The 25,206-nt window shown below is 44.6% G+C and overlaps 1 protein-coding gene across 1 annotated transcript; it reads left to right on the top strand.

Annotated features, from left to right (window-relative positions):
• The first annotated feature begins 11,794 nt into the window (after window positions 1–11,794).
• Window positions 11,795–19,803, top strand: NGDN (neuroguidin). The gene is made up of 11 exons (XM_028114737.2): window positions 11,795–11,833; window positions 12,169–12,228; window positions 12,841–12,912; window positions 16,345–16,482; window positions 16,804–16,888; window positions 16,972–17,024; window positions 17,462–17,585; window positions 17,681–17,849; window positions 18,773–18,929; window positions 19,074–19,131; window positions 19,591–19,803. Exons 1-11 carry the CDS (start codon window positions 11,813–11,815, stop codon window positions 19,608–19,610), a joined length of 957 nt encoding a protein of 318 aa, XP_027970538.1. The 5' UTR covers window positions 11,795–11,812; the 3' UTR covers window positions 19,611–19,803.
• The last annotated feature ends 5,403 nt before the right edge of the window (window positions 19,804–25,206 follow it).

The raw sequence follows: 25,206 nt of genomic DNA, 5'->3' as shown, positions 1-25,206 counted from the left end.
GCGACATATCCCTGGTCAGACTCTGGGGAGTCTGGAGCTTCAGGTGGGGCCACACTGTAGAAGAGGGGAGACGGCTGTTTGTGTGTGGAATGCTTCCCTGTGCCAGGCACAAAGCCCGGCATTTTATACATGTTATCCTACACTTGCTTGCCAATTAAATTGCATCTTATGGTTGAGCAACAGGGTTCAGAGAGGTCAAGATGTTTGCGGAAGGTCAAGCAGCAAGTGTGGCACTAGGATTCAAACCCAAGTTTCTTGCTCTGAGGTGCTTTCTGCTGACGCTGCCATGTTTCCCAGACCAGCAAAATGGACAATATCCTGGAGGCAATCCTGCTCTGAACCAGGGGCAGTCACTGCCACATCATGACAGTAGAATTGGAGGGGCCAAGCGGAGGGAATTATTAGGTGCTTTGAGGGAGAAGAGGCTGGAGACAGGGAGACCCAGAGGAGGGCAGAGTAGCAATCCAGGTCGGGTGGAGGGCAGGGCCAGCAGATGTGAAGAGGAAGGGGCAAGGCTGGAGGGGTTTCTAAGGAAGAAAGAAACGCCTTGCTGAGAGACTGGACACAGGAAATGAGGAAGGAAGACTAATGACTGCACCATGTCGGCAAGGATGGGGGTAGCAGCAACGGGGACAAGCTCTTCGGCAGACAGGAGGAAGGACAAAGTGTTTGGTGTGGGGCGTTGGAGGTAACAGTGGGACAGCTGACGGAGGATATTTTGCATCTCTGTAAGAAGTTGGAATGGTGGGACTGGGGGGCAGGACTGGTGCCTGAGACCTACTGCCTTGGTAGGGGCGGGGAAGGGCATGGAAAAAGCTATGAGGTTGGAGACAATAGAAAAAGCCCCAGGAGATACTTGTGGTGCAAAGACGGGAGAAGGAAGAGAAGCTCACAGAGAAGGGGGAAGGCGACCCGAGAGCCAAGGAGCGCGGAAAAGGGCAGTTTCCTAGAAACCAGAAGAAGTGTTTCAAGAGGAGCAGGTGGCCACAGTGTCAGATGCCAAAGAAAGACTGAGTGGCGGGGAGACAGAGAGGAAGAACTTGGGTGATGTTGGAGCAAGGACCTTCTGTAGAGTCACAGGGCAGAGCCAGGCTGCAGGGAGGTATTAGGAAAAGGATGAGCGGCCAGGCAGGGGAGGCAGTGGGTGGCCACCGTGCATTTGAGGAGCTTGGCAGTGAAGTAAAAGAGATTAGACCGCAGCTAGAAGGGAAGAGGGTCAAATAACACGGTTTGTTGTGTTTTTAAGGTCGGGCAATCCCGAACTCATGAAGAGGGGGTGATAAGAAACGCCCTGATTTTGTCCCCCATTCCCTTTTGCATTTTCTGGTTCTGTTTTCCTATTCCTGACTCTCTCTGGAAGGCTGAGCGGTGGTTTGGGAATACCTGGAGAGCTGGGGTACCTACCACCATAAGGCAGGCTTGCAAGCGAAAGGCTCAGCCAACTCCTCCTCATCTCCAGATACACTTCCTGGTAGCTCACAGCAGAGCTTGGGGAAGCCACGCAGTCCTCCTCTGGCCCTCACCAACTTGCCTGAGAAAGGCCTTGGCCTCCGGTGGTCCAGGGTATGAAGAGAAAGTAGGGCCAGAGGGCAGGGAGTCACCCTAGAGAGTGATCCAGAGTAGCACCCGTGGGCTGGGGCTTCTTCTGCTTGCTAATGTCTCAGCAGTTTTATTTTACCCGGAAAGATGATGTTGCTGCTTTGACCGAGCAGGTACCTCCACCTGACCCAGCCCATAACCCAGCCAGGGGAGGCCTGCTGGTCTCTTGCAGCGGGATGTAGGGTGGAAGGCTGACCCTTCTGTGCGGCATTCCTGCTGCGGGCTGTGTGAGCCTGGGTTTACTTCCAGCCCTTTGCTGCACATGCCCCAAAGTCCACACAACCATTAGAAACTGATTAAGAACACCAAGAGATATACACATTACACCGGTCCTTCCAGCCTTGGGGAGCAGGTGGTAAGCGACTTCCCTGGGTCTGGTATGGAACGAAGGAGGAGCCCGGGGAGCTGGTTGCTGTATTCTCCCAAGAGAGTTTTTCAGCGGCAGCAGGTAGCCTGACTGCCAGATCACCTTGGAGCCACGGACCAGACTGAAGACTGAGAGCTGGTCAGGTTCTTCCACCCTGAAAACACCAGAGTTGGGGTCTTAGCTTCCCCACCGGCAGCAGGGAATGAAGGGCTTTTATCAAAGGGCTTTGGATTTACTAGATCAAAATAGCCTGAACCATTCTGAGCAGGAAAGGGGGAGGGGAGGGGAGTAAGACGGTGAGCTAGTTGGTTTGTTGGGAGTGGGAAAGAGCCAGAAAAGGGTACTTTGGGAGCCTGAGTGAGAGGGGCAGGCCAGGAGGTCCTGCGGAGGAGTGGGAGGAGGGGCTGGTAGAGCTGAGGTTCAGCTGTGGAGTGAAATAGGCCAAGAACGCAGAGAGAGTGGCAGAGCCGTGTGGCTGTGTGTCATCAGGGGAGGTGACCTTGCCCCAAGGGCAGAGTCTCAGTCAGGGCAGGGGGCACAGCGTCCAGCCTGGTCTCTCCATGCCTGGGCCCCCTGTCTCTGAGATTACAGCGGGCTGCCAAGAGCAGCTCCATGGGGGTGGTGTGAAACAAAGCAAAAGGCCCTTTTGTGGTACTGGGTTCCTAAGAATAGCTGTGGCTGGGCTCAAGGGGGTGTCTCCTATGGCCTGCATGCCCTGAGTCTTGTTCTCAGAGGTGTCCCAATGCTTGGTGCCTGGTGGTGGTGATTTCTAGTTGTTAGGGGAGTGGAGGCTGTCAGCCCACCCCAATCTCTGTTACCTGTGCCTGTCCAGGTGAGCTTTGAGGAGGGCATAGCAAGGGCACAGAGGCAGGAGAAGGAGGAACTGGTTCACATGTGTCAGGAAATGGGCGACAAAGGCCACCAGCTTAGAAAACAAGTCTGGTGCCTGAAGCTGAAGACAGTGGGGAGTCTGGGAGGAGGAGAGGGGGTGGGGACCCCAGAAGGGACACAGAAGTGGGCAAGAAGAATCCGTATGAAGGACTTTGTGGGAGTGGTGGAAGGAAACAGATCAAGGCAGAGAAGTAGGGAACATAGGTGCAAGAGACAGAAAAGGGATGAGACCTGAGGATGGGCTGGAGGGGACGGGGGCTGGACGCGTAGGGTGGGGAAGGAATGGGTGGGGGCTAACAGAGAAGAGCAGATGGAAAGAGGAGAGAAAGAAGTGATGAAAGACAGTGAGCACTCCTTCAGAGACACAGGGCAGAGGAGGGGGTAGTGCCGCTCTTGGAAGAGCTTGGAAAAAAAGGCTCTCAGAGGCCATTCCTGTGAGATAACAATGCAGTTCAAATCCCTCCCTAATCTCCCCTCCTATTATTAGCCCTGTGTCCTCTCAGAGAAGAGGCCACAGGTCCCTGGGCTCTGTCCTTTTCCCCATGCCCTTGGCTAGAATTAGACAGCCGTGCCTGCGTGGTCATCTGCTAACAATGGTCCTTCTGGCTTCTGGCAATGTCACCGCAGAAGAGCACGAAGAGGTGGTGGGAAGGGGACGGGAAGGTCACTGCACACTCTCTGTGGACCGGGCAGCACCTAGACACTGAAAGGGGCAAAGAGCCAGGTCAGAGTCCTCCTTGTCCTCAAAGAGTTTTCAGATCGATGAACACGCACGGCCGACATGATCACAGGTCCAGAGTGACAACAGTTAACGTATGCAAAATCACTGAAAAATTGAGGGCATAAATATAGGAATGCAGACGTGCTGTCACTGAACGCAGGGCAGAGGGCAATGAGGGGAAGCTTCTCTGGAAGGTAAGCTCCAGGTGGGTCTTGAACAAAGGGTTGGATCTTGAGCAACCACGTCCACAGCCACTGGCCAGTGCTGTGGGCATTCTGAAGGATGAAGGGAGACCAAGTCTTCTAGGTTTACCTTTCTGGCCCAGCCTCTAGGGAACAAGCTTTAAGCGCTTAAACAAGGAGTAGTGGCCTCCTAGGGTTTTTAAGCAGACTGGTATGTGTTGCTATTTACTTGAACCCACTGTTTCTTTCTTGCCCAACATGTTCCTTTTACGGGTTTCCCTTCCCTCCCCTTCCCCTGCTTCTTGCCCCTAGTCTCCCTAAATGTTATTCATTGTTTAATATTTTAAATGGCCAAAAATTATTGTGTATATTTTTATCTCGAGCCCTTTCAACTCCGACAAATTGAAATAAAATAAATACATGATGAATAATACACCAAAGAAGGTGGACAGCTGCTGTTCCCTGTTCCTCTGAGGGCTCCAATTGCTCTTGCAGGATAGGGGACATAGATGAGATTCCCTGGATCTTATTCAGGGTGAGGGTGGAGGGAGCGCCTCTTCCTTTCTTTTCCTCTCTCTCTTTCCCTTTTTCCCCTTCTTTCTCTCTCTCTCCCTCTCTCTGTGGTTTTTTTTTTTGCCTTTCTGTATATTCTTCTCTCTTTTCAAGTCCCTTTTTCCTTCTTTCCTCCCTCACTTCTTCCTTCTCTCCTTTGTCCCCAGTTATAAAAGTAATGCTCATGACTTTGAACATTCAAACAATGAATCTTCTATAAGGCAAAAGAAGTGAAGCCCCTTCCACCATTCACAGTCCCATTCCACAAAGGTGCCCATGGTTAGTAGTTAGAGGGTATCCATCTGGACCCTTTTATGTGTATGGATAAAATATACATTGAGATTTTTTTTTTAACTAGGATATACAAAAATTAAGTTTGGAGTTTTTGGAGGCTTCTCAAGCCGAGAATGATTTCAGGGGTCTCTCCTCAAGTAACTTGCATTTGCATGATTACCAGAGTCTCCAGAGGCTAACCGGTAATTCGCTCTCAAAAATGAACCAAAATGAATTTTAAAATGACTCAAGGAGGCTGATAAATGATATCTAAGAAGATGCCAACACACACCCGTTTTCTGCCTTGGCTCTTCTTTGCTCCTTGAACATCATCCTCTTAGGAGAGGGGGGCACTTGGACAGAGAGACTCTGCTTGGGGCCAGAAGTGATAGTAGGTACATGGTGGCTTCTCAGGTCATGGGAAATTATCCTAGTATGTAGTAGAAGCTATTATCTGTATCTGTGTACAAGACTTTATTTTCACAACACTGACATTGGCATGATAATGTCTCATCATTTCTTTGGCACAGCCAATTCTGAAATGTCTCAGTTTTCACACTCAAAATTTTATCTGGTCATTTTTCTCTTTCAGGCTCTGTAACTTATCCTTTAGCTCACATTTGTACCTGTCCTTTGTTGTGGAACTTCTGAGCTGGCCTTTAGCCAAAAGTCAATTAAAGTTCTGTCCAAGAGCCTAATATAGTTGATGACTCTGATAAAGCCCTTGAGCTGACAGCTGGTATAGCATGGATGGCTACTTTCCTGATGCAAAAGCATAAGCCCAGAAGCATCTGAAATACCCTGCTCCCTACTCTCACCCTGCTCTGTGCTGCTCCCATGGGCCCCCCACACCCCACTGCAGACGCCAAACTGAGTCATTACTAGGGCCTCTGCTTTCTGACTTCCCAGGGACCTACCTTATGCCCTGGCCAATCAAAGGGAAGAAAAATGAATGGAAAAAAAAGAAGAAAGAGAAAGAAAAGACGGTTTTTATGGGTCCTGACAGAGCAAGGTCGATAGGATAAGGGCCTGAAATATGGAACCATCCTGTCGTGCAAACAGGGAGCGTGCACACGGAGGACTGAGGTGGGAGGAAGGCTTGAAAGCAAGGCAATGGAGGGTGGGAAATGAGAGTGCAGGGAATGGGGTCTATAGCCCCCAAGGATATGGGTGAGCCTTAGGAAGGCCTAGCCTCCCTGGGGAGTGCCAAGGATCCTGGGGAGGAAGGTATGAAGGGTAACCTGGCTCACAGTCCTGTGTCCATTTTCTCCTCTGCTATACCTTGTCACACCTGCAGGGTCAGTCCTATCCCTGATCCGCCCCAACGCAGGAGGTATAGAATGAGCTCTGGCCAGACTTGGAGTCTCAGCATCCAGTTGTCCTTGCCCCTCTGCAGTAGTTCCAGAAACTTAGCTTCTGTCTTGTTCCTAAGACTTGGGCCCCAGACTATGCCCCAGTCTGGTAACTGAGCCCTGGTCGTGTTCCCTCTGCCAGAGGCAAATATTCACAAATATTCACAAATATTCTCTTTCCTCCCTACTATTGCTTTTTATTTTTAGCATGTTGCTCATTTCTTATACTGTTTGTTTACTTAAGTTTGTGTCACAGACTGTGAGCTTTTTGGGGTCAGAGACTGTAATATTTTCATCTTTGTGTCCCCAGAGCTGTCCAGTGCAGTAGCTACTAGCCAAATGTGGCTATTAAGGACTGGAAATGTGTTTAAAACAACTGAGAAATTGAATTTTAATTTAATTAAAATTTAAAACTAAACTAGATCAATTGATTTTCAACAAAAATTCCAAAGCAATTGGAGGAGAATGCCTTTTCAACAAATGATGCTGAATATCTACATGCAAAAAGATAAATTTAGATCCTTACCTCACACCATACACAAAAATAATTTAAAATGGGCCATAGACCTAAATTTTTTTTAAATTTATTTATTTGTCAGAGGGAGAGAGAGCACAAGCAGGGGGAGCCGCAGGCAGAGGGAGACGCACACTCCCTGCTGAGCAAGGAGCCCGATGTGGAACTCGATCCCAGGACCCTGGGATCATGACCTGAGCCAAAGGCAGACACTTAACCGACTGAGCCACCCAGGCATCCCATCCATAGACCTATATTTAAGATCCAAAACTATAAAACTTTTAGAAGAAAACATAGGGAAAGTTTTTGGTTAGGCATAAAGTCTTATATATGATCCCAAAAGCACAATCCATAAAAGAAAAATTGATAAATTGGACTTCATAAAAGTTAAAAACTTTTGTACCTAAAAGACACCATTAAGAAAATTAAAATTTAAGCCTCAGACTTGGAGAAAATATTTGCAAATCATATTTCTGATAAAGGACTTGTGTTAAGAATATATAAAGAACCTTTACAACTCAATAAGAAGACAACTGAATTTTAAGATGGCCAAAAGATTTAAATAGGCATTTCAACAAAGATATACAAATGGCTAAAAAATAAGCACATGAAAAGATGTCAAATTAAATTCAAATTAAAACCTCAATGAAATACCACTTCACACCCACACTTCACACCCATCAGAATGGCTATCCTAAAAAAGACAGAGACAATAAGAAATGTTGGTAAGCATGTGGAGAAACCAGAACCCTCAAACATTGCTGGTGGGAATGTGAAACAGCATTGCTACTTTGGAAAATTGTTTGAAGGTTTCTTAAAAAGTTAAACATACATGTATCAAATACTTGGCCATCTACTTCTATTTACCCAATGGAAAAGAAAGCATATATCCACACAAACACTTGCATGAATATGTTTATAGCAGCATTATTCATAATAGCCAAAAAGTGGAAACAACTCCAGACCCCTCTAGCCTTCCTGTCTCACATAAGGGAGGGAAAAATATCCCCAAAACCTAAGAAACACTCTTGAAGGCCACAGCCCAGGGGCACAGGCTTGAGACTTAATCATAGGATGATAGAATGCTTCCCCTTTCACCTTATTACCACATCAATAGGGCTCCTGTATAATAAGTGTGGATTATAGCTAAAAGAAGTGAAAGGTTTGTATTCTGTTTAAGAAGGAGTTTCTAGGGAAAACAAAGACAATGGAGGAGACAAAACCAAGGACAACAGAGGAAATTGAAATCTCTGACACTTATAGCAACAGCAAACAGTAGACACAGCCTAACTCCTGGCCAGATAAGCATAAAACCTCACATGAAAGACCTATCCACCTAAATTCCTATTATCCAACATATCATATCTGTTTTCAATAAAAAATTACAAATCATGGGGTGCCTGGGTAGCTCAGATGGTTAAGCGTTTGCCTTCGGCTCAGGTCATGATCCTAGGGTCCTGGGATTGAGCCCTATGTCGGGCTCCCTGCTCAGTGGGGAGCCTGTTTCTCCCTGTGCCTGCCTCTCCCCCTGCTTGTGCTCTCTCAAATGAATAAATAAAATATTTTTAAAAAAATTACAAGTCATGCTAAAAGGCAAACAAACAAATGACACCCCAAATCTGAGGAGACAAGGCAACATGAGAACCAGATTCATATATGGCAGGGATTTTGCAATTACCAATCTTCAAATGTCCTCAGGATTTTGTTTTAATCATGCATGGTAAGATGACAGAGTAAATTCCCACAATCCCCAAGAGGAGGGGACATGCTATGAGACACAGGGCCACACAGGGGAGCACCAGAGCCAGTCAGGAGGCAAAACAACAGGAGAAAGCACGGGCACAATCCTTTATTGTGTCTTCTGCAGGAAAGGCAAGACAGGGCAGGGCAAACATCTTAGGATTGGCTAGTTTGAATGATTTGTAGGGAACTTTTGGCTATAGTAGAGGTCTCCAATTGTTTGGTACCTGTCCCTGGAGTCACTTAGAGCAGGAGAAATATTGGCTTGATGTGTTAGAGTTAGATAAAGGAGATGGTTGGACACACAGGCTTTGGATTGGGTGGTTTGCATAAGAAAGGTGGGCTCACCCATGAGTTGTTTGTTACCTCTAGAATTTATCTAGCTCAGGGAGCGGCAGTCTTTCCAGGATTAGCAAGGCCCCTAAGATGTCAAAACATCATAATATACAGAAAATAAAAAACATGATTAATGTATTATTGGACTGGGAGTTTAAAATAACTATAATTAATATGCTGAGGACTCTAATGAAAAAGAGTGGATAACATGCAAGAACAGATGGATAATGTAGAGATGGAAACTCTAGAAAAAAATCAAAAGGAAATGTTAGAAGTCAGGGGTGCCTGGGTGACTTAGATGGTTAAGCATCGCGTCTGCCTTCGGCTCAAGTCATGATCTCCAGGTCCTGGGATCAAGCCCCACGTTGGGCTCCCAGCTCCGCTGGGAGTCTGCTTCTTCCTCTCCCTCTGCCTCTCCCCCTGCTTGTGCTCTCTCTGTCTCTCTCTCTCTCAAATGAATAAATAAAATCTTAAAAAAAAAAAAAAAGAAATGCAGGGGCGCCTGGGTGGCTCAGTCATTAAGCGTCTGCCTTTGGCTTAGGTCATGATCCCAGGGTCCTGGGATTGAGCCCTGCGTTGGGTTCCCCGCTCCACGGGAAGTCTGCTTCTCCCTCTCCCACTCCCCCTGCTTGTGTTCTCTCTCTCACTGTGTCTCTCTCTGTCAAATAAATAAATAAAATCTAAAAAAAAAAAAAAAGAAATGTTATAAATCAAAAACACTAACAAAAATGGAGAATGCCTTGTATGGTCTTATCAGCAAACTAAACAAAGGCTGACAAAAGAATCAGTGAGCTTGCAGAAATGTCAGTAGAAGCTTCTTAAACTAAAATACAAAGAGAAAAAGGAATGAAAAGAAATGGAACTGGGACACCTGGGTTCTCAGTCAGTTAAGCATCTGCCTTAGGCTCAGGTCATGATCCCAGAGTCCTGGGCTCAAGTCCCAAATTGGGCTCCTTGCTCAGTGGGGAACCTGGTTCTCCCTCTGCCTGCCACTCCGCCTGCTTGTGCTCTCTTTCTCTGACAAATAAATAAATAAAATCTTTAAAAAAAAAAGAAAGAAAGAAATGGAACAGAATATCCAAGAACTGTGGGACAATATCAGAAGTTGTAACACATGCATAATGGGAATGCCAGAAGTAGAAGAAAGAGATAAAGGAGAATAAATATTTGACATAATAATGGCTGAGAATTTCCCAAAATTAATGACAGAAACCAAACTAAACCTGAAACTTAGAAAGGTTAGAAAACACTGAGCAGGATAAATACCCAAACAAAACAAAACAAAACAAAAAACCAAACAACAACAAAAAAACCCCTATACTTAGGCATATCATATTCAAACTGCAAAAACCAAAGACAGAAAAATCCTGAAAGAAGTCAGAGCAAAAAAAACCAAAAAACAAAAAACTTATATCTAGAGGAATGGATAGGAATTACAGTGCATCAAATGTTATTAATGACTGACAGTGTATGGAATTGCTGAAAGAAAAAGAAAACAATAAATTTAAGGATCTCGTGTTCTTTGCCAATACTTGTTGGTTGAGTCCTGGAAGAGTTTTACAAGGATTTACTGCACTATTAACTCCAAGATTTTCTTATAAAAAAGAATGGCAAGTACTTAATCATCAAAAGCAAAACAAAGCAGCATAATTTGTTTCCTCACTGACATCATAATGCATATGAACAGATTAATTTCAAGTTTCAAGGAAAGGAAAATCTTATTTGTTACCTAACAAGACAAGTATGAGAATTTATGTTGAAATGGCAACTTTTCAGGATGCCTGGGTGGCTCAGTTGTTAAGTGTCCTGCCTTGGGCTCAGGGCATGATCCCAGGGTTCTGGGATCGAGTCCCAAGTGGGGCTCCTTGCTCAGTGGGGAGTCTGCTTCTCCCTCTGCCTGCCACTCCCCTTGCTTGTGCTCTCTCTCTCTGACAAATAAATAAATAAAATCTAAAAAAGAAAAGTAATGGTAACTTTTCATAATATAAATCCTGACAAACAGTACAAAAATTATTGATTAATAGAATGAATAGGTTGTCAAGGCACTCTGAGATTCCATGGTGGGCCTGAAGCAGCAAACCAAAGTTAAGAGGCATGGGTACTGGATACAATTCCTACCTATTCTTGCTGAGTCCAGCAAAAGATTTAGAAACCAGTATCTTCCCACCCTGGCTGAGATATGGGGGTTATTCCTTCCTTAATTCCAGAAGACGGTTCCAAGTCAGGAGATCTGATTTCTAGTGTGAGGTCAGCTTGCCCTTGCGGGACAAATTCAAGACCGTTATTAACCTCTGCAGTGCTTACTTCCTAAGGCAGGTGACGGAAGCAATTAGTACCGACCCAATTCACTTTATCAGCCTGTGAGAAGCAGGAGTGAGTTGACATATTTTGAAGTATCGAGAAAAGATGAGGCAGGGCATAATGAAACACAAGCTGGATTTGGACCAAGTTCTGCTGCGGACCCGTGTGGCAGGAGGCATGTCACATAAATCTTAACTGGCTTCCTCATTTGTAAAACGTGCTTTCACGTCCCCAAACGGGTAGGGATGAGGAGTGTTGGGAGTGGCATATGGTGGGTCTTTGCACAGGGTCCCCTCTGCACACGACGCGGAGGCGGGTGTTCGTTTCTAAACCCTGGCTCTGGGCTTCTCTGGCCAAACTCTCTTATTTACACATAAAAAAAAGCTCAGAGACCGAGTGACATATCCAGGATCACACAAGACTACTGTCACAAAGTCGATCCAAGGGCCTTGCGGTCTGTAAGGAATCTCGCGCGGCCTGCATTGGAGCAGTCCCCAGCTATGGCTGATCCGCAACACAGTCACCTCAGCGAGAAGCCGAGGACTGCCACCTACCGGTCAGTTGTGGCCACGCAAGGGCAGGCTAGTAAAAAAGGCTGGGTACTGCGGTATCCGGGACGCCACTACGTTCTTCAGTTTGCTCTGCAAACTTCTTTTTGCCATTGGGCCTTTCTAACTGTCGATCAATCACTTGGCTCGTTTTTTATTGGTTTAACTCCAAACATTCTATACAACCCACTAATCAAGCGCTCCTTTCCACGAGCATTTTCACGTCATTAGATCGCCCCCTAAATCTGACGAAGTTAGTCAGTTCTTCCATTCTATTGGCTGGACGTGGCTCCTCCTTCCACACATCCTGTTCGGGGCGGAAGTGAGAGATCACTATTGCTATTGGCTTAGATTTGCCAGCGGCTGTTGTCTATCAAATCTGTTGCGCTGCGTTAGCTCAGAAAGTACCTCCCCGGAAGAGGCGGGCTTTGTGAAGATGGCGGCGCCGAGGAGTCCCGTGAGTTAGGTTCCTCGCGTAGCTATTGTGGGATTTTTTTTTCCTATACCCTCAGCGGCTTAGGGCAGATTATTGGCGTGAGGGAAGGGAGTGATGAAAGGAAGCAACCTTCCTGGCACAGCGGGGTGAGAGCAGCAGTAGGGCAATGGGCCTGAAGCTACCGCTCCTCCTAGAAACCTGGAGGACCGGCCGGCCGTGAAGCGAGGCTGCATGTGTACTGGAGTGGGAAAGTCGGAAGTCTGGGGTGTCTGAAGGAGAGAGGAGGGTTTTCCACCCCCCACGTCTTCTCATAATCCTGAGGAAAGAAGGGCTTTTCTTTATTCTCCCTCTCATAGGAGATGCTGGAGTCGGACCTGACAAGTGCCGTCACACTTTTGAAACACCTTCAGGAGCAGGTGAGTCATGTCACTCCTTTGGGACGGGTTAGTGACGGATTGGCTTTGATTTTGTGTGCTTCACCTCCGAACTTTGGTCGTTTGAAGGCATGTATTGAATGGTACCAAATACTGTGAGAGCCAAGTGACTTAATGAAAACTTTTTCAGGCTAGAATTCAAAGTAATTCATTTCGCATCCAAAGCAATACAGAAAACTCCAAAAAGAAGTCACCTGAACGAATTTCCTTTATTCTTAAAGCTAAGGAAACCAGTGCTGGGAAAAGTGGTGATTTGCCCTTTAGGTACCAGGTGTACTGGTTGAAAGTTCAACCAGTACAGGTAAAAGTACAGCACCACCCCACCACCACTGGCCCAGTTCCTATCCCTTCCCCCATGGTTTGGTAAGATGGTTTCTGTAGCTTTAAGAAGAGGTGGAAAGTTTTTTGTACTTGTTGATGAAGTATCAAAAACCATCTCTCCTGTACTTTCCCAGAACTGAAAAGAAGGTAGTGCTGCATTTTAGGCAATGTTTCTGATGATTTTTAGGTGTCACTGTTTAGTTTTTGCCCTTCATAGGTCACAGAGATGACTAGGTGTATTCTCATCAGCTGTTCTATTTGGACTAATTTCAGGTGATGGCTGTAACTGCACAAATACAAGCTCTGACAAAAAAAGTTCAAGCTAGAGCCTATCCTACAGAGAAGGTAAGACATATTTGAAGAGTTAGCACCCCCTGACTTGTTCTCAGCAGTTCTTTCATCATAGGTTTATTGAGTGTCTTGTATGTCCTAAGTGTTAGAGCTTCAAAGATGAGTAAGATTCAGTTTCTGTGCTGAAGTCTAGTGGAGAAGACAGATCAAAGCAATAGGTATAAGCAATAACAGTCACTTCACAGAGTCATCATGAGTGCTGTGCAAGCCCAGGAGAGAGATTAAATAACTGCCAGAGAGCAGAGGAAGTCAGGGAAGTCTTCTCAGAGGAGAAGGATTATGAGGAATAAATAAGAGTCCAGGGACAGAAAGAAACAGCATGTACAAAGGCACAGAGACCTGAAAGCATGGTGATATGCTGGGAAAGGAGGTCATTTAGTGTGGTTGGGTGTACAGTGTGTTGGGGGGTGGGATGGGGAGTAGGAAATAAGACTAGAAGAGTAGTCACTCTGTGAAGAGTCTTGTTGGCCAACTGAGGAGTTACTACCGTATTTCATCTGATCTAAGATGCTGATAATTGGGGACATACCACTTATGTTGTATACTAAAAAAAAATGCTGCCCATTAATCTATGATATAACATTAAGATTCCATTGATTAAAAGATACATTCTGACTTCAGAGATGTTAAAATACGAAAACAGTGTGCATATTAAAAGTAAATATGGTAGGGCGCCTGGGTACCTCAGTCAGTTAAGTGTCTGCCTTTGGCTCAGGTCATGATCCTGGGGACCTGGGATCAAGTCCTGTATCGGGCTCCCTGCTCAGCAGGGAGTCTGCTTCTCCCTCTCCCTCTGCTGCGCACTCTCTCTCTCTCAAGTAAATAAATAAAATCTTTTTTTAAAAATTGAAATATGGTAGTTTTCAAATTAAGGTCTTGTAGAACCTTCTTAGGGATCATTGGATATGAAGCAGTCTAGAAGGAGGGTTCTGGGTCCTTCATACCTGCTTGAACTGGAAAACTGTGGTATTACATACTGTTTTATGTATTGAGCTTTGGTCCTAAGATATTTAAGCAAAATATTCCATAGGTCGACAAAAGTATGAAAATCATTATGGTAGCTAAGTAAGAAACATTGAAGGATTTTTTTTTCCCTTAAGTAGGCTCCACACCCAGTGGAGTGTAGAGCCCAAAGCAGGGCTTGGACTCATGACCCTGAGATCAAGACCTGAGCTGAGATCAGTTGAAGATTTTATTCTTTTTTTTTTTTTTTAAGATTGTTTACTGATTTGAGAGAGAGTACACGAGTGGAGGGAAGAGGCGGAGGGAGAGGGAGAAGTAGACTCCCCACTGAGTGGGGAGCCTGACATGGGGCTCTATCCTAGGACCCTGAGATCATGAGCTGAGCCAAAGGCAGACACTTAACCAACTGAGCCACCCAGGCACCCCTAAAGGTTTTATTCTTAAGTAATCTCTACACCCACCGTGGGGCTTGACCTCAGAACCCTGAGATCAAGAGTTGCATGCTCCACTGACTGAGCCAACCAGGCACCCCATAGCTAATAGAATTTTTAGTCTCTTTTTGCCTTTTTTCTCATTGTGCATCTCATCAACAAGTTTCATTCTTACCTATTTTTATTTTTTCTGATATTTTTTATCTTTGTGTTTTCTTTTTGTTATTTTTCTTATATGCTTATAAGTCAGTTTGAACTTGACAGTATCCAAGCTCGTCAAAAGAACCTACTTCTCAAATTCTTGACTTGTTCTGGGCTGCCAGCATATTTATTAGATCACTATAGGGGCACCTGGCTGGCAGTCAGAAGAGCATGAGACACATTACCAAAACAAAACAAAACAAAAAAACCACACCAAAAAACTTATATTAGATCACTATATATTTGTTTATTCATTGAACAGATATTTAGTAACTTATCTCTCAGGACCAAAACCTTACTAGGCGCTTTACAAGTTACAGAGTGCTTTCATACTTTATTTAAGCCTCATAATTACTTTTTGGGGCAGGAAGGAAATATTGTATATGTTACAGATGAGGAGACTGGGGTCATAAGGTTAAGTGACTTACCCATTGTTTGACTACCAAGTGCCTCATTCAAAACTTAAACACAGTTTGTCTTTAAAATCTTTTCTCCTCCTCCTGTTATCACAGTAGTGCTGATCTCAAGAGCTTTGCATGGTGGTTTAAAGATACCTAGGGCTTAGGTGTTAGAGTCAGACTGAGTTTGAATCCCAGCTGTACTCCTAATACTCTGTAACCGCAGGCAGAATATTTAGCCTCTCTGAAATAGGTCTTCCGAGGGCTGTGGACTTTTACAGTTCCATTTTATGTCTCACAGAGTTTTTTTTTTTTTTAACAACTATAACAAGTCTACTTTCTTATACGTAAAAGAATAAACCTCTATAACGTTTGCTTGATTTCCTGACTGTAAATATAATGGGTTTTTTAATTTTAGAAAGTTTGGAAGATGTATAAAGCCACAAAGAAGAAAATTTAAAAATAGTATAATCATAATCTGCGATAACTACTGGGATACATGTTTGGAAATTTCTTTTATTGTAAAAGTAGTAAATGCTTGATGGGAAAACACTTTCACAGTGTGCACACTCCATTTCTTCCTTTTCCTCATCTGGATCCCCAGGGGTAGCAGTTGTTAATAGTGTGTTATCTTCCCGAGATTTCTCTCTCTCTATAAAATGTGTGGAGGTGCTTGGGTTGCTCAGTCGATTAAACATCTGACTTCAGTTCGGGTCATGATCTCAGGTTTCCAGGATTGAGCCCCATGTCTGGCTCCAGGCTCCCTCTCCCTCTCCCCTTTCCCGTGCGTGCGTTCTCTCTCTCTCAAATAAAGTCTTTTAAATTAATTAATTAATTAAATAAAATGTGTGCATCATATTTCCCCTGCCTTAATCGGAACCATATTGTAGTGCAGAAAGTGTCTTGACGTGGGATTAAGTCCATGTCAGTATATGTAGATCATTGTTTTTAACTGTATTGCATAAACCCATTATATGGGATAAAATCAATAACTTGATTAAATTAATTTAAGATTCAGCACTATATGGAGACATTTTGATTATCAAAATTTGGAGGGGCCTTAAAGGATAGAGGCCAGGGATGCTCCTCAAGTCCCAGACAGCCTTCACAACAAAGAATTATCCATTCCCAAATGTCAGTGGCTCTGAGGTTGAGAAACCCTGCCATGGTCATTTTGGGGGATACTTTATTTAGATTTTCCTGTTCTTACTGTCTTCCAGTAATTCTCAGAGGTTTGTCTCTCTCATGTTAATATAATTCTCTCTGTGACCATTTTAGGTACAATCATTTCCTTGAGACTGTTCCAGATACCGTATAGGAACTGGTTGGGAAAAACTTGAACTTGGAAAAAATTATCCTGTTTATCCTAGGCCCTCCTCCTGATTCTCTGGCTAAAGCTGAATTTGCATCTCTTACTCTCTTATTCACCTCAGGGTCTCAGCCTCTTGGAGGTAAAAGACCAGCTACTGCTCATGTACCTTATGGATTTGACCCATCTCATCCTGGACAAAGCCTCAGGAGGGTCTCTTCAGGGACATGCTGCAGTTTTGAGACTGGTGGAGATTCGCACGGTATGAAGCACTTGGCATCTTAGCGTTCTAGATTTCCAAAGCCTGAACTCTAGGACTGTCACACAATAGCTCTCATATAAGTGGGTGTTTTAATGATTAAGTGAGGAAACCAAATGAAAAAACTGTTTTCTTCTTCATCTGCTCTAGTTTGTATATATTTTAGGTGCTTTGTCTGGCAAATTAGTATAGAACTCTGATGTATGTTTAATTTTGGGAAGGGTATGTAATCCTGTTTAACCACATTATAGGTTTTGGAAAAGCTTCACCCCTTGGACCAAAAACTGAAGGAAGGGTATGTAATCCTATTTAACCACATTATAGGTTTTGGAAAAGCTTCGTCCCTTGGACCAAAAACTGAAGTATCAAGTTGACAAACTAGTCAAGACTGCAGCAACAGGCAGCCTCAGTAAGTGGCAGAAACTATAAGGTTATGTGGGGACCGTCATAAATTTCCAAATCTTGTAAGATCTCTTGGGTTTTTTATTTCAGGTGAGAACGACCCACTCCGTTTTAAGCCTCATCCCTGCAATATGATGAGCAAGGTAGGGAGTTGCATTATCCTGGTTTTCCTGAGGACTCTTAAGTCTGAATGAGCCTCGTGGTGATCCCGGATCTCCTGGGATTCTCTTATTACTCTTGTGCCTTAGAATGTAGAGTATGAGATTTTCCTTTCTTGCTTTTGTTTCTATTCCCACCTCCCCAGCGTACTTCAGCTTTGGTTTTTCTTATTGTCTAACACTTCCTAAGTTTATGGGCATTATGTTCCTTTTTTTTTAAAGATTTTATTTATTTGACAGAGAGAGACACAGCGAGAGAGGGAACACAAGCAGGGGGAGTGGGAGAGGGAGAAGCAGGCTCCCCGCCGAGCAGGGAGCCCAATGTGGGGCTTGATCCCAGGACCCTGGGATCATGACCTGAGCCGAAGGCAGACACTTAATGACTGAGCCACCTAGGCGCCCCCATTATGTTCCTTTTGTAGTTGAGCTCTGAGGATGAGGAGGAAGATGAAGCAGAAGAAGGCCAGTCTGAAGCTTCAGGGAAGAAATCTGCAAAAGGAACAGTTAAGAAATATGTTCCACCACGGTTGGTTCCAGTACATTATGGTACGAACTGTGACTGCTGCCTCCTCAGCATAAATTGCGTCTCTCTTACCTTTTTCTCTGTTCTGGGATAACCCTTGCGGATTTTTATCACATAGATGAGACAGAAGCTGAGCGGGAGAAGAAGCGCCTAGAACGGGCCAAAAAACGGGCATTGAGCAGCTCTGTCATTCGTGAACTGAAGGAGCAGTACTCAGATGCTCCAGAGGAAATCCGTGATGCTCGGCATCCTCATGTTACTCGCCAAAGTCAGGAGGATCAACACAGGTCTGAGTCCTTGCAATTGGAAATTGTTTTCTGTGCCATTGAAGCCTGTCCTTACGTTTTGTATGAATGTGATTAAGTCTGGTACCAAGAGAACTCACATTGTAGAGAAAGTGGAGTGGAAGATGGGCTGGTGGTTTCTAAGAATGAAGGTGGTTAAGTACAGAATAGGAACTAGAGGAAGAATGTTTTCTTTTTCCTAACTGTTGAGGCTGAACAAATGCTATAGGAAGAGGAATATGTGCAGTTCCACCCTGTGTGGGGCTTTAAAAATTCTGTATTTTGCTATCACAGTTCTCACTTCTGTGTAGAAGGCAGTGAAGCCAGGTTTTTATAATGGCATTGAGCGTGCTAGATAAGTTCAGGGAAGAAAAGCCAAACTTCTCTCACTCCCCCTCCAAAATTTCATCTTTCCTTTTTTCCTTTTATCATCCAAACTTCTCTCACTCCCCCTCCAAAATTTCATCTTTCCTTTTTTCCTTTTATCCTCTCACCGAAAATACCCCACACCCAGTGATTCCAGTCATACAGGGAATGAAAAACAGAAAAGCAATTGTACCACGAATACAGACTTACCAATATTGCCTTGGCGACAGTCTCTGTTGTTAGATTTTAGTGAAGGGGCCCATGTAGGGAATCCTGTTTGTTACAGTGAAGTAGAAGAGTTTTCTAGAATAATAGTTTAAGTATTCTTGTGGATGGGCTGTGAGTTCGTTTCTAGGGAGGAGGGAAGTTCTAGCATAAAGAACATTTCGTTGAGGAAGCTCAATATTAGACATTTAGTTTGCTCTTACTCTATTGACTTGCTGTAAAATTTCTTTTAACTATATGAACAGGGGGTGAGTAAATACCGGGGCCCAGGTTCTTGGCTGCAGCTTTCTGTGTGTATGGACTAAACATGTAAATTGTCTGTGTTTCTGTGGCAGGATTAATTATGAGGAGAGCATGATGGTGCGGTTAAGTGTCAGTAAACGCGAGAAAGGACGGCGAAAACGGGCCAGTGTCATGAGCTCACAGCTCCATTCCCTCACACACTTCAGTGACATCAGTGCTTTGACAGGAGGAACCCCTCATCTTGATGAGGTAAGGTGGTGGACACAGTGGTGGGAGACAGCCTCCTGGATTTCAGCCAGATGGATGTGGGGCTCGTTACCATGCAGAGTGCGGGGAGGGATGTTAACCTTTGGAAGTACACTACCATTCCTTCACTTCTCCATCTCTCTCCAGGATCAAAATCCTGTTAAGAAGCGGAAGAAGATACCGAAGAAAGGTCGGAAGAAAAAAGGTCAGTGCATGGCTAGGACTTGGATGGTGAAGTGCAGGGTGGGCAGTACAAATTGGCACGTCGGCTGTCCGGGTTTGCCGTCCGAGGTCTCACCAATGCCCCTAGTATCTCTTCCTTACTGGGCGTCGATCTCTTTAGAGGTGGGCTTCGCTATTCTTCTTTGTCAGGTTGAAAATCAGTATCATTCACAAAAAAGATTTCTGGATTCTAACTCTTAAGATCCCACAGTTTGTGTTCAGGCCTCCATAAGTAGAACTGTGGAAGTGCCACCTGAAGGAACCGTTATCCTGGTTCAGTTTCATTCCTACTTGTAGTCTTTTGTTCTGGGAGGATGCAGAGAGTACTGCCCAGGGGATCCACCCTCCTTGAGCCCTTCTCTCTAGGTGTTCTTTTTTTTTTTCTGTCCCCTCAGCCTCTCCAGCTGTCCTTTGCCTCATTCTTGATTTCCCTTCCTTTCAGGTTTTCGGAGGCGACGGTGATTATGGGTGTACATATTTATATGTATATTTGTTGTCATCCTGGGATACTTCTAATATCACTGTATGTAGGTTTTTTTTTTCTTTGAAATTCATTGTTTGCTCTGGATATTTGGAAAGATCTTTATTAATAAAATTAACTAATTAATTAATAAAATTGATTTTACTTATGAATTAAAGCCCCTTTGCACATGTATTGTATGACTGGAATCACTGGGTGTGGGGTATTTTCGGTGAGAGGATGATAAAAGGAAAAAAGGAAAGATGAAATTTTGGAGGGGGAGTGAGAGAAGTTTGGCTTTATACTGTTTCCTTTGATAGTATATTTTCCTCAGAAACTGTAAATTGGCTATTTAACAAAAAATATTGGGAGATTAGAGTTGTGTAATCAACTCTTCCAACCCACATTGCCCAAATTTCGGGTATGATTTGTTTTAATTGAATTCAAGTCATCTTAAGTATGTGGGTTTTGTTTTGTTCATGTGTCTTGCTGGCCACCAGGTGGCATCAGTGGTTCAGGAAACCTCCTTTGGTGCTTGCCTGGAGTAAAAGCTATATAGAAGCCTTCCTTGTCCACAAGTTACTCTTGTCTCCACTTCTGAATGTTTTTCTTTTCTTTCTAAGATAGTATAAACATAGGGCTGATGTTTGGTCAGCTACAGAGTTAGAGTTTATTTGGAGAGAATAGCAGAGTGAAGAATCAGTATAGTCTTGTGTTTTGTAGCCTTTTTGACCCTCCCTCAGCTAAGGCCCCAGTTTACCAGTCAGTAAAGGCCAGTCCTTTTACAAAGAGCTCGCAAAGGAGTGCCAAAAAATAGAATATTCCTAGCTTGAAGACCAAAAGAATGAGAATCCCACAGAAATACCAGCCTAAGTCAAGGGACTGGTAGGAATTACGTATCTGAGATCTTATTTTCTGTCCCTAGAACGACCTCTGTTGGTGGGAGATCCTTCAGGCCTTGGAGTTTTTATAAGGGCTTGGGATTTCATGAAGACCTAGTTTTGTGTCTGCATTCCTGGATAGTGTCATGAAGAAGTCGTATAATTAGGTTATTACATCACTAAATCCTTGTTGATTCTGAGTTCCTATGAATTTGGATTTATACTGGTCTGCCCAACTGGGCGGGGTCTGTTTAGTCAACTGTAGCCTGGTAGAAAGCAGGAGACGGGCGCCTGGGTGGTTCAGTTGTTAAGTGTCTGCCATCGACTCAGGTCATGATCCCAGGGTGCTGGGATCGAGCCCCATATGGGTTCTCCCCTCAGAGGGAGCCTGCTTCTCCCTCTCCACCCTCTCATGCTCTCTCACTGTCTCTGTCTCTCTCTTAAATAAATAAAATCTTTAAAAAAAAAAAAAAGTAGAAAACCTAGTACTATCTCCTATTCATTCTCTGATCTTGGGCAGATCACTTAACATCCCTGGCCTTTAATTTTCCTCAGCTTAAAAATGAATGTGTTAGACTGAATCTCCAAGACCCCTCTAGCTTAATAAGTAAATAAAGCCTCTGGGCTTATTTCTGGGGCCTTGATCTTTTAGTCCTTGGCAGATCTGAGGGAGCCTGACCTGCCCAGGACCTTCATACTCCTGTTTGTTCCAGTGAATCTAGGCAAAGAGCCAGAAGAACAGATTTAGAGATTCTTTTCCCTTTCTGCTGAACTAACTGGACAGGAGGTTCAGTTCAAAAACGCTTTACTTAGGACCACCACATTCCCACATTGACTTCTTAGGACTAACTACTGCATTTGTTTCTAATTTATTAAGATTTTGGGGTTATGGGAACTGCAAAGGGAAAGGAAGTATTTTTTCTTTTTTAAGACCTTACTTTGTGTTACATACTGAGCTAAGCACTTTACACATAATCCTTACAAATTATATACCACCTATATTTTGCCAGTGAGGAAACTGATACACTTAGGCAATTTACCCAAGGTTACATGGCTCATAAGTTAGACAACCAGTGCGTGAAGAACAGAGTGTGGAGGCCTTCAAGTGTCTTGGGGTTCATGAAAGTCTTCAGGTTGTTTTTTTCCTTTTTAAAAATAGTGGTAGGTAGTTTATAGCCTCTAGCTCCCCCTTCCCTACTACCACATTTCTGTTCAAGGTCTTGCTTTCAAAGAAACCACAAGTTCCAGATACTCTTCTGCCCTCTTGGTGGTATACCAGTGAACTGAATGAACAAAAGCCCCTACCTCTGTGGATCTTATATTAATTCAGTTCAGTCTTTAATCCCAGGATATGTTGTTATCCCTGGTTTTCTAGATGATAGGCACTATTTGAAAGAGGTTTCCAACAAAATATTAAATAATTTCTGAGAATATTTGCCTCAGGGTCATCAAATACCATTTAGAGAAACACTGTTGACAAAGTTTTACTAGGATTCGCAATATGTAAAACAAGCATAAGTGAAGTTACTTTAGTTAAAGTGGGGATGAAGGATCCTGGAGCCCTCTGTTCTCATAGCCTGCTTTCCCCAAGATTTCTGAGTAGCTCCAAGCAACCTTTATAACTCCTTAGAATGTAGTTTGAAAACCACTGTTACAGTAGTAGAGCAAGGGAACTGAGAATTAGAATCTCGGCATTTCTTTATGGCTGTTCACTTTTCTTCTATCCTTTATTCCTACAGGCATAGATTCTGTTCTGATTGTTCAGACCACATGACTGTCACATTTCTTCAGTGGAGTGCTAACAACAGATCGTTTCCAGCGTTCACTAAGTAACGTCTGTCATTAGTGCACATGAGCCCCTGTTCAGTTTTGTGATGGTAACGAGAGTCTTGGCCTTGCTGTAGTCAAGTAATTTAGTGTCTCTCTCTGGCTTAGTTTTTTCATCTGAGGAGGGAAGGAAGCGGGTTTGACCAGGACCTGGTTTTGCCTGTTTTTTTGTTACAGTTTTATGAAGGCTTGGGGAGATGTCTGTCAGGAGTTCACAACAGTCTTCATGGATATATTTTTTAATTAGAAAAATATATTTTGTTTATAAGGAAGGGATGATCTGATTGTGTCCATTTTCAGTACCATGGAGAGTTCAGGCTTTCCCATGTTGTTGCTTGCCTTGGGTAGGTGGGAAGTACATAGCTAAACCAATCCATAGAGCTGCATGGTGTAGATCTGCCACTTTGCAGAGCCCAGTTTATCTGTCCAATCTCCAGTTCTGATTGGTAGCAGATTGAGTGAGAGCCACAGTCCTGAGTATCCCCATCCTCCCTGCAATCTATTAGGTGTGTAAATCTCAGATCCATGTTTAGACTTATCCAAGGATTTGGCCAACTTGATGGAAGCGTGTGCGTGAACTCCTGCCTTCTCTGTTGGTAACATCATTTGTATTGTGATGCACAAGATTTTAAACAACCCTTGAGAGGAACTCTGTCCCCTATTCTTTGCTTACAGACCCTTGAGGAGACTTAAACTTGCTCTCTGATTTCTTATGCTCAGCCTCTCTTTCTGCCTCTGCGTGGAGAAAGGCATCACTGCCCTGGCTCTCTGCCCAGTCTTGCTTTTGTATTTCTTTGATCTCATTGTTGAGAGGGTCTCAGAGAAGCCCCAAGAGCCGTGCCTTCACATGTTTAAGCTATTGATGCTCTTGAAATAACAGAGCATTGCTGTGTAAGAAGTATATTAAAGGTCTGTCCTGAACAAATTTGGGTCAATAGGTGGCAGTAGTCACCTAGTCCCGAGGCCCTGACACCCCCTGAACACAAGCACATTTGATGGCCATTATATTTAAGGTTGTGAGAAAGGAGGTCACATTGAAATAAAAATGGGGGAAAAACCAGCCCTTTTTGGTGGAATCCAGGAAATGCTGAAATGTACTGGATTAGTTCTGTGGGGGTGTCATATGGGGAAATTGCCAACAGCCTGAAGGGCCCTGGTAGGAAAGAGCAGGGCCTCAGGATTGGGGGTGGACTCCGTGGGTACTAGGGTTTCTGAGAGCTGGAGTAAGACCGTGTTAAATGAGGACCAGTGCTGAAAAGAGAGAGTCTGGGGTTGGGGGGGAGTAGAGAGGGAGAGAGGTGGAGGAGGGAGAGGCAGAGCTGTGTGAAGGGACCAGGGAAAGGGTGGGCTGTGATGGGGAGGACTGCGGTTAGAGGGGGAGGGGGAGGCTGCTGCAATACTGAGCCCATCGTATGGGGGAAGGGAGGAGGGGGGGATAGTGGTCTGTGCTGCAGCTGCATTGGCTCCCCTCCCCCACGCTTTCAAGGAACTGGAGCAGTGCTGGCAAATCTGTCTTCATGTATTTATTATTATTAAAAATGTGACGGATCCTCCTCCCTGGAAGTACAACAAATACCACTGATCACATTTCTCTCTCTCCTCCCTCTGCAGAGCTTTTGCGTTCTCTCTTTCATTCTTTCCATCCCGGGCTCTCCTAGGTCTGTTTGACTAGTGGTGGTGGTGGTGGGGGGGGAACACCCTTCCTTTTCCTTCTCTGAGCTTGGTGGCTCCCTGGGGGTTTCTAATGATGGTTGGGAGTTTCAAGGCGTTGCTGGGAGGAAGCAGCTGAGTGAGGGGCATCCATTACCCCAGGGAGGGAGCTGTGCTCCAACATCCAGTGGGGAAAGGAAATCACTTGGAAATAAAGATAAAATCCTTTGTAAAGCTAATGAAAGAAGCAGCAGCACACACGTTCCTTTCAGTACTTGGCATTCCTTCCCTTTCATACCCTTTTCTACTGCCTGAATTCTGAGGGGGAAACCCCCTTGGAATGGAAAAAGCCAGGAGTTCTGTGTCCTCCCTCCCTTACCTTGTTAAGTCCCTCTTTTCCCAAGAGAGCCATATAGAATTTATTCTTCTAGCCTGCGTGTTGGGTACCGAGAAGGGCAGAAGCCATAGCTTCTTCCTCCCCACCCGTACTTCAGACTCCCCGTGCCCAGGTGGGGGCCTCTTTTGTTGCTGTCTGTAACCTTTCGCCATGCCCATAGGTGGTGCTGCTGTTGCTGAGCATGTTGGCCCTCCTCCCCAACACCATTCCTCTCCACCACCACCCCCCCCCCCGCGCCCTCCCCCTTTCCCCAGCCCTCTACTGCCTGATTGTTATTCCACCAACGTCTCCTCTACTGTTCCCGTCCTCAAATTAATTTTGTGGCGCTCTTTTTTCCGCAATGGCATCTTCCCCTCCCCCCCGCTCCAGCTCTCTTGCTTTCTCTATTTCTCTCTCTCCTCTCTGTCTGCAGGGTTTCTATCAGCCACCCCTATCTAAAATCTACACGCTTCCTTACGCCCTTTCTTTTTCTTTATCTCTTCTACTGTTGGCATCTTACAGATGACTCTCCTAATGAAAAGCGGCTGTGGATGAGAGTGGGTGAGAAGAGAGCAGGGTGAGGGGAACTGAGGAGTCAGTGTCGAGGGCTAGGTCAGGAGAGTGACAAGGCTCTGAGGGAAGTGAATGGAAGTGGGAAAGTAAAGGTATCCTTTGCTGTCCAGATCTATTCAGTGTTTGGATTTGGATGAGGGCTCAGCTGGCAAGGGAATACTGTGTTATCTGAATTCACAGAATTTGATTCCATGTGCTGGGACAATGGGAGATAGGGAGTTACAAGAATTCAGATAATAAGGGCTTCATCCAAAAACTTCTGGTTTAGAGGCGCCTGGGTGGCTCAGTCGT

The sequence above is a fragment of the Eumetopias jubatus genome, unplaced genomic scaffold (assembly GCF_037043125.1).
Source record: "Eumetopias jubatus isolate StellerSeaLion01/CBP00866 unplaced genomic scaffold, mEumJub1_p1.0 scaffold_7, whole genome shotgun sequence".
NCBI lineage: Eukaryota > Metazoa > Chordata > Mammalia > Carnivora > Otariidae > Eumetopias > Eumetopias jubatus.
Note: the sequence above shows the minus strand (reverse complement) of the source record. Positions and strands in the feature narration are given on the sequence as shown.